We start from the raw sequence: 10,109 nt of genomic DNA, 5'->3' as shown, positions 1-10,109 counted from the left end.
AAACAAGGGACTTATGAACAACTATCACTAAACAAAAAAACAGCTGTGGATCATTCAGGTAACAACACAATATTAAGAATCAAGCGTATGTAAACTTTTGAACTGGGTCATTTTTTTATCAATTCAACTTTTATTTTCTTTTGTGGACTTTTATGTGAAATGTCTTATTCAGGTCAGTACTATATTAAAAAATAACATACATTTTGTATGATCCCTCTTATTTTGGTTAATTAACATTTTGCAGATTCTGCAAGGTGTATGTAAACTTTTGACTTCAACTGTATATATTATTAATAAGTAAAATAATTATGAAAACAAACATTTCTGTAAAACGATTATCCAAATTTAATCTGCTAAGAGATGAAGTGGTAAAGTAATAATATGCATTGTGTTTGTTTGTAGATGACTGCGTGTGTATAAAGAGCATAAGAGAAAAGATCACAGCAGACAATAAATCCTTTGATCTGTTTAATAAACAACGTTCAGCTCGACCGTAACGTCCAGAGTAACCTTTGACCTCAGAACAAAAGGAGGGAGAGGGGGTTTATTAACATGACTCCATAAATACAGTAAAGACCATGAGCGTAAACCTGTGACGAGAAACATCTCTGCATACAGCACAATCTCCCATAATCCTGCCTGTCGTGTGTGTTTGTGTGTGTGTGTGTGTGTGTGTGTGTGTGCTGGTCTCAGGACGCAGGTCACAGTGCCTCTGCTCATGGATTTTCTTCCATTTTCAGCAAACATTTAATCATATTTTATATCATATCTGCTTCATTATTATTATAATAATTTTTTAAATCTAAGTTTTTGCTAATGGATGAGTTTTGAGATCCAAACCTAAACGCTCCTGCTGTCAAATACTGTAGTAACTATTTTGTTATCTTCTTTTCTTTCATTTTAGCTTTTTATTTTTATTTTTTTACACATTGTTCTGTACAGATGAGGACGTGAACGTGTGGCCATGACAGATCAGGGTGTGCAGAAATGTGGAAAAAGCCAAACATACAAACATCTTTGTGTCAAAAGCACGTCCAGCTCATATTTCACCTCAAAACATTTGAATATATATATATATATATATATATATATATATATAATTGGTAATTTTAAGGGCCATGTTTAATTTTGTTTATATGACATTTTGTTCTAAATCCAATTAAAACTATTTTAAATAACATATTTATGGTCATTTTAAGACCACTTTTATTTATTTATTTTATGTTCAGTCAAATTAAAATTAATATTTGACTGATATTACTTATCATATATAAATGGCCCTTTATTTTCTTTATTTTCTTTTTAGGGCAATTTTTAATTTTTTTTTTCATTAATTGAAATTAATTTTATAGCTCAATTTTCTTTATGCTAAATCATTTTCAGGATCCTTTTTTTTTTTTTTTTTTTTATTATTTTTTTTTTTTTTTTTTTTTTGGATTTTGTGGTGAAATATAACCTGGGCATTTCCTCATGAGATTCTCTCCTCTGTTTATCTCTCCCTCCATAATTGTCTGTCTCTCTTCTGTCTCACTTGTTTCTCACCGATACGCCTCCTGGAGGCAGGAATGGGCACCAAGTATCAATATTGTGTGTTTGGCAGTGTGAAATAGATCATTACAAGCACCAAACCAAATCAGTGTGCGTGTAAATGAGGCCGTTTGGATGCTTGTGTGAGTATATGTGAGAATTTAAAGGCGAAGCGCGTAATATTCTGGATGTTAAACACTTTCTGACTCAACAATTAGCTATTAAAGTTCAGTGTGTGCGAGTTCAGAAAGTGTAAAAATCAAGATATTTTGCAAATAAATTACACACTTCACCTTTACCGCAGGTAGTTCACTATGAGGGGCACTTGTGTTGTACCATTTCAGTGAGACATACACAAAAGTGTATAAAACAATTGTGATAAATGAACTCATATACATACACACTTTTTCGCTCACTCACAGACAAACGCACACGCACTCACACACAGATCAATGAATGTGATCAGTGAGGACAGATGTTTTCTATTTCAAAAGGCAGTACAATACTTACAAACCCTTATTCAAATAAATAACAAATAAATTAATCATATAAAATCAGACGGACTGGTCTACAAGTCAGTCGAGTTAGAAAACAGAAACGGACACATTCGGCACGTACATGCACGCTAGAAACCAAAGCAGGACAGTCACTATCGTGTGAGGACGGATGGTTTATCTATTCAGAAACATTCAGAAATCATCGGGGATGGCAGATTTGACCTAAACGTGGAAGGTGAGCATGACTGTGTTTTATGTGTGTTGTGTACAGGAAGAGGCTTGTCGAGGTTGTTTGTCGGGTGATTCATGTGTGGGCGAGCTGCAGATACCGTTAGGTGTGAATGCTAACGTGTGCTTGTGCTATAGCACCCCATCCATGAAGCTGGTATCGAGGTGCTGGATCAGCACGCGGATGAAGCTCATCTCTTTCCGCGTGTTCTCGAAGATGACGCGCGGGTCGTCCGACTGGCAGCGCAGGCAGTTCGGCGCCATCACCATCGCCAGATTACTGACGTCCATCTTAGTCATGGAGACGCTGGAGGCTTGAGCAAATACCTTTGATGGAAAACAGACAGATCTCTTAATGTGTCTTAATATCATTTTGAGATGAACACATGAAAGTGTAGCTTGACAGACTTGACAAACAAACTGCTAACCGACTGAAAAGAGCAACATTTCTATAGATAGATGGACAGAGATAGACAGATAGATAGATAGATGGACAGTGCAAAAGACAGATGGATGGACAGGCAAATAGACGGACGATGGACAGACAGACAGATAGATGGACGGACGGACAGACAGATATAGGGGCGGATGGATGGACAGACATATGGACAGACAGACAGATAGCTAGCTAGACTGATAGAAGGATAGATGGATAGATGGACAGACAGATAGATAGATGGACAGATAGATAGATGGACGGATGGATGGATAGATGGACAATCAGATAGATGGGCAGATGGAGGTACGGACAGACAGACAGACAGGTAGATAGACGGAAAGACAGTCAGATGGGCGGATGGAGGGACAGACACGGACGGATGGACAGACAAACAGATGGATGGATGGATGGACAGATAGACAAATGACAGACAGAAAGATAGATGGACAGACAGATAGACGGACAAACAGATAGATGGAGGGATGGAGGGACAGACACGGATGGATGGACAAACATGGATGGATGGATAGACGATGGATGGATGGAAAGATAGACGTATGATGGACAGACAGAAGAACGGATAGATAGATGGATGAATGGACAGACAAACAGATAGATGGGCGGATGGATGGACGGACAGATAAATGAATGGATGGACAGATAGATAAATGACGGACAGACAGAAAGACAGATGGATGGATGGACAGACGGGCAGACAGATGGATGGATGGATGGATGGATGGATGGATGGATGGACAGATAGATGAATGACAGACAGAAAGACAGACGGACAGAGAGACAGATAGATAGATGGATGGACAGACGGACGTACAGATAAATAGATAGATAGACGGAGTAACAGACAGACAGATAGACAGATAGATAGATAGATAGATAGATAGATAGATAGATGACGGACAAACAGATACATGAGTGGATGGAGGGATAGAGGGACAGACACGGACGGATGGACAGACAAACAGATGGATGGATGGATGGACATAGACAAATGACAGATGGATGGAGATGGATGGATGGATGGATGGATGGATGGATGGATGGAGATAAATGAATGGATGGACATACAGACAGATAGATAGACAGATGGATGAATGGACAGACAAACAGATAGATGGGCGGATGGATGGATGGACAGATAGATGAATGATGGACAGACAGAAAGATGGACAGACAAACAGATGGATGGATGGATGGATAGACAAATGACAGACAGAAAGACAGATGGATGAAGACAGAGAAACAGAGAGATAAGTAGATAGATAGACAGACAGATAGATAGACAGAGAAACAGAGAGACAGACAGATAAATAGATAGATAGATAGACAGATAGAATGATAGATAGATAGACAGACAGTCATTCAGACCTGTAGGAAGCGGATGAGGTAGCAGAGCACCAGTTTGTTGATGTGAGGGAGGTTGAGAACGACATTAACAGCCGCCGCAGGACTGTCGTAGTTCATGATACACTGCTCATAAAACTCATGAGGAATCACTGGCTCCTCCAGCTCCCTGTACCAGAGCTTCAGCAGCGATGCTAGACAGACAGACAGACAAAGACAGATGGCTAAGGTCAGAGGTCACAGGACATCTACATCAGAAACAGCACTCTGTACCACCTTCCGCATGATGCCGTCTGCTCACACGGTAACAAGAAAATCACAAGCTCTGACTGCCTGCTGTCCAACTTGCTCAATCAAAGCACTCGGAGACACACAGGCTGTTTTCATTAGGAAAGTCTTGACTTTATCTGGCATGCTGTTGCTGTAGTTTTAGCACCCAATTCATTCAGCAATTAAACATATCAGGTCATTTCTCAGTTTTTCAGCTAATACACTAAAGTCTCTTCTGCTCACCAAGTCTGCATGTATTTAATTAAAAATACTGTAAAATTGTGAAACATTATTAGAATTTAAAATAACTGTTGTCTGTGTGAATATCTGTTAAAATGTAATTGATTGCTGTGATCAAAGCTGAATTTTCAGCATCATTACTCCAGTCTTCAGTGTGACCCTCACATGACCCTTCAGAAATCATTTTAATATGCTGATTTGCTGCTCAAGAAATATTTCTGATTATTATCAATGTTGGAAACAGTTGTGCTGCACAACATTTTTATGGAAACTGAGACACGACTTCTCAAAAGAACAGCATTTATTTGAAATATATATATTTAAAATGTCAAGTAATTTAAGTTTGGTGTTTCAGGTGGTCAGTTCTTACCTAGAATAAGCTGCAACTTTATTTTCATAGTTTGCTGATGCATCTGTGAAATAATGATTTTATGAACTCACAGTGCTGTAGTTCAGTAGGTCAGTATGATCGGTGAAATCCTGGTCTTTTTAAAACAGATTAAGTGTGTCAGAAGTGTGTTAGCAGCTAATGGCTTCATTATTTCTCACGCTACTAGATTTCCAGAAGCGGGTCCGAGGGGAGACACCTCACGAATATGGGTCAATGAATGAAAGCAGTTTTGTAAATGATAGGCTCCCATTTCTGGGAACTGCAACAACCTGGGAAATCACAGATCTAATGAGGATCGGCCAGAGACACACAGACGAGCCCGAACGTCTGAGACCACCACCACAGGAAATGCAATTTATTTATATTTCACACACAAATAGTGCACATCTGAATCATTTCTTATTCATTTGAGATCTAAGAGACTTCAAATGCATCTAACTGATATGAGATTATGGTTGTGGTCTCATGTGTTTGGATCCTATACTGCTGTAAAAGGAAGCATGGAAACAGAGATGGTGTTGAGGAAAAGGCCTGTAAGAGTTGTTGATCCTCCCACTGTGTGTGGGAAGTTTAAGCTATTTATATTCAGAGAGAAATGGAGCATTGCAGAACGCCTGAGGCTACAGGTGTGTGTCTGTGTGTTTTATATTACAGCATTACACTGGTGGACACTCTTATTTTACTATTATCTATGCACTATTATAGTTTTTGTTAAAATTTTGAATAAGCTTTGTTTTAATTTTTATTGTAGGTCCATTTTTAGTTATTTTGTCTGTTCATGTGAAATTTCTATTAGTTTTTGTTTATTTTAAATTAATATTTATGTTTATTTTTATTTCAGTTTTAGTTTTAGATTCAATTTATTTAATTTGGAAAAATATTTTAGAAATTTATTTCAGAATTTTAGATACTATGTTGCCTTGGCAACTAAATTAAATAAGGTCATTTTTAATTTATTTTATTTAAACTTTATTTTAATTACTACAAATCCCAGATATAATAACTACAGATGAAAAATGAAGAAGTCATGAAATGCTGTGAAAACTTTTATTCTATGTACTTGACCCGACACATGCTTTTTAACATAATAAATATGTTTGGTCATATTCCACCACTAAATTAAAAGCTAGAAATAAGAAATAAAGTAAACCTATTTTAGGATCAATTTTAGAAATGTTTCTTTGCCAAATAATTGAAATAAGTTTAAGCTTGTCATCTAATATTTTTATTTTAATTTCAATTTTATCCCAATTTTTGTAACTACAGTCAAAATATTAATATTATTAAACTTAAAAAGAATTTAACATAATATGTTTGGCCATATTTCACCAGAAATATGGCCAAATCAGAAGCTAGAAATAAGAAATAATATTTTGCATAAAGTAAACCTATTTTAGGACCAATTTTAGAAAAATATTTGCTTTGGCAAATAACTGAAATAAGTTTAAGCTTGTCATCTTATATTTATATTGTATTTCAACTTTATTTCAATTACCAATTTTTTAAAAATAGTTTTATTTAGCAATAATAATCCTGGAGCTGAACTAATCCAAGCTACATTAACTACAGTCAAAATATTAATATTATTAAGCTTAAAAAGAATTTAACATAATATGTTTGGTCATATCTCACCACAAAAATCTAAATAACATTTTGCATAAAGAAAACCTATTTTAGGACTTATTTCAGAAATGTTGCCTTGGAAACTAACTGAAATAAATGTAAAAAATGTCAAATTAAAAATGAACTTAATTTAATTGTAGATTACATTATTTTATTTTAGAATTATAGATGCGTTGCATTTGACAACTAACTGAAAGAAGTTTATGTTTTTCATCTAATAATTCTATTTTATGGTCTTTCAGCTCTTAACAAAAATGTTTTAATAGTTTGTTTTATTTAACGATTGTAACTCTGGAGTTGGACTAAACCCAGCTACAACAGTGAAATGTTTTGAAACATTTTGCTCTCCCTTTTCCTACTAACAAACAATTTTTTCCACCGCCGTCTGACTGCAAAAACAGCTACAAATAAACTTTATCAATAATGCATCGTGAACAACCGCTCAAAACAAACAGCTAGTTAGAGAACGTTCATGTGCTACTTGCCATTTCTCTTGAATTATTTGTGAAATATACTAGCAATTTTTAAGTTTTTAAGTAAATCCTACGTTCATTTTTCAGTCTAGTACGCCAGAATAGACTTAGTGCATCTCAAATTCTAGCATGCACATTATGTCTAAGATGCCTGGGTGGCATAATACTTTTAGTGGATTTTTTTGAACCTATTTGTGCACATGTTTATCAGACTAAAGGATTGTGGGATACCTGGAATATGTGGGTCCTCCAGGCCAGTCGGCACCTTCCATTGGTCCACCTGTAGTTTCAGAGCGTTTACTTCATCGATGTCTCCAGGCACCCTGAGACACACAAACACACGACAGACTTTAGTATAAGACAGTGAACACTGAATGAACATAACTTTCTGTAATATAGACAGAGTTATCTAAATTATATTGTTTAATGTATTGTTTTAATCCAATATACTGTTTTTAATGTGCAAATGAGTTCTCATCTGAATAGCACTCAGGTTTCTATTATTTTTATATATTCATAAACAGCGATTCACTGAAGCCAAAGTTTGGTCCCAATCAAAACTCCGAAGGATGGAGGTCTCGTTTGAGCTCAAAGACTGATTAATGGCGTCCACGTCTTCTTCTGTAATCTCATTATGAGCTGCTGAAGGGTGAATGGCCTACATTTCGTAATTCTCTCAGGTTAATGCAGGTTAATTATGGCTGAAAATTCACAGTATATTTAAAACGACTGTGAACACTGCAGTCATTTTAATGCACTTTTTATTTGGTAATTAAATGCCCTACTGTGTCATTACATTAATTTCAGGAGTATAAGAGATGTTTAAGTAGATCTTTAGTAGCAAAAATTGCTTAGAGTTTAATTCATTTCTGTGAATGAGTTTAGTTTGGGTTGGTTTAATGGTTTTGAGTCTCTTTTGCGCACCAGTGCTGGATTTATTTGATCAAAAATACAGTACAAAATCTGAAATATTATTACAATTTAAAATATCTGTTTTCTATGTGAATATATTGTAAAATATAATTTATTTCTGTCTTTGAAATTGAATTTTCAGCATCATTACTCCAGTCTTTAGTGTCACATGATCCTTCAGAAATCATTATAATATTTCTTATAATATGCTATAATAAGCATAATTTAATATTTTTGTGAAAACCATGATAAGTTTTTCAGGATTATTCAATTCATAGAAATTTAAAATAACAGTATTTAACTGAAATTGAAATCTTTTGTAACATCATAAATGTCTTTACTGTCACTTTTGATCAATTTAATGCATCCTTGCTAATTAAAAATAATTAAAAATTTCCTTCAAAAAAAAAAGAAAAGAAAAAACAAATGTGTTCAAATACTGTAAGCCAATATTACTAAATATATTTTTCTTGTGTGTAAAACTTGTCTTGATATTTTTTAAACCTAAATATTTACTGTCTTTACTACTTAATAAAGAAATCAATACAATAAATGAAAACAATACAACAATGAAATGCAAAAAATAAGTAAATAAATACATAAATAATCACAATAAAATTCAAAACAAAAAAGAAACAAAATAAGACAATAAAATGCAGAAAAGCACAAAAAAATTAAAAATAGAAATAAAAACAAGACAATACATGCCAAAAATATAGAATAAAAACAATAACAATAAAACACAAACATTTAAATAAAAAAGAGAATAAAATAAAATGAATAATAATGAAGCATATATATACACACACACACACACAAGTATATATGGATAGTTGACAAACAGAGGACATGGTTTTTAGAGACAAAATGCATCAAGTTCCTACACTTTCAGAAAGATATGGATGAAATGAAATGATTGCCATTTACTAAAACAGACACTTGTACAATAACGCCAAAGGTATTTATTAACATTTGTATGCTTTAGTTCTTAATTTATAAAAGTTGTAATTTACTGAACCATGCTTGAGACAAGTCACACCATAGGACAATTTTGACATTTGGCTCAAAAAAACCTGCACTGCAGCTCCTTGTAGGACATTTTAAATAACGACAATGTAAACTAGATGAGTAGAGTTTGAGAACAAACTTTAAGTTGTCTTGAGAAAGCCTAGCCTGAAAGTTTGAAGCAGTTGTAAAGGTATGAAAGCAGCTAGCATGATTTAACACATTGCTTACATGATTTAACATGTTGTTAACATGTTTTAGCATGATTAGCTTGTTGCTTGTATTTTTATAGGCTGATTACAATGTTGTTAGCATGATTAACATGTTAACATAATTTGCAAGTTACTAGAATGTTGTTAACACGAATAGCAAGTTTCTAGCATGTTTCTAGCCTGATTAGCAATGTTGATAGCATGTTTCGCACATGATTAGGATGTTACTAGCATGTTTCTAACATGGCTAACATGTTATTAGCTTGTTAACATGTAGCGTGATTAACATATTACTAGCATGTTTCTAACATGATTGGCATGTTGCTAGCTTGATTAGCATGTTACTAGCATATTGCTAGCATGATTAGCAAGCTACTAGCATGTTGTTAACATGTTTCTAACATGATTACCATGCTGCTACTATGATTAACAAGTTACTAGCATTTTTCATAACATGATTAGCATGTTACTAGCATTTTGCTAACACGATTGGCATGTTACCAGCATGTTGTTAGCATGTTGCTAGCATGATTAACAAGTTACTACTATGTTGCTAACATGATTAGCATGTTACTAACATGTTGTTAGCATGTTTCCAGTATGATTAACATGTAACTAGCACGTTGCTAGCATGATTAGCAAGTTATTAACATGTTGTTAGCATGATTAGCATGTTACTAGCACGTTGCTACCATTTTCTATCATGATTAGCATGTTACTGCCATGTTGTTAGCATGTTTCTAACATGGCTAACATGTTACTAGCTTGTTAACATGTAGCGTGATTAACATATTACTAGCATGTTTCTAACATGATTGGCATGTTGCTAGCTTGATTAGCATGTTACTAGCATATTGCTAGCATGATTAGCAAGCTACTAGCATGTTGTTAACATGTTTCTAACATGATTACCATGCTGCTACTATGATT

The 10,109-nt window shown here is 34.5% G+C and overlaps 1 protein-coding gene across 1 annotated transcript in view; it reads right to left on the bottom strand.

Moving 5' to 3' along the window:
• Positions 1-2,033: 2,033 nt before the first annotated feature.
• The window catches only part of arhgap39 (Rho GTPase activating protein 39), a 65,026-nt gene continuing 56,950 nt past the window's right edge, over positions 2,034-10,109 (bottom strand). Inside the window, exons 8-10 of the mRNA XM_051138544.1 lie at positions 7,282-7,373; positions 4,078-4,247; positions 2,034-2,579 (exon numbers count right to left, since the gene is read on the bottom strand). Coding sequence (XP_050994501.1) covers positions 2,385-2,579; positions 4,078-4,247; positions 7,282-7,373 — 457 coding nt within the window. The 3' untranslated portion in view covers positions 2,034-2,384. The remainder of the gene's footprint in view (positions 2,580-4,077; positions 4,248-7,281; positions 7,374-10,109) is intronic.

Source organism: Labeo rohita, chromosome 20 (genome assembly GCF_022985175.1).
Source record: "Labeo rohita strain BAU-BD-2019 chromosome 20, IGBB_LRoh.1.0, whole genome shotgun sequence".
NCBI lineage: Eukaryota > Metazoa > Chordata > Actinopteri > Cypriniformes > Cyprinidae > Labeo > Labeo rohita.
This window is presented reverse-complemented; position numbering and strand designations above follow the sequence as displayed.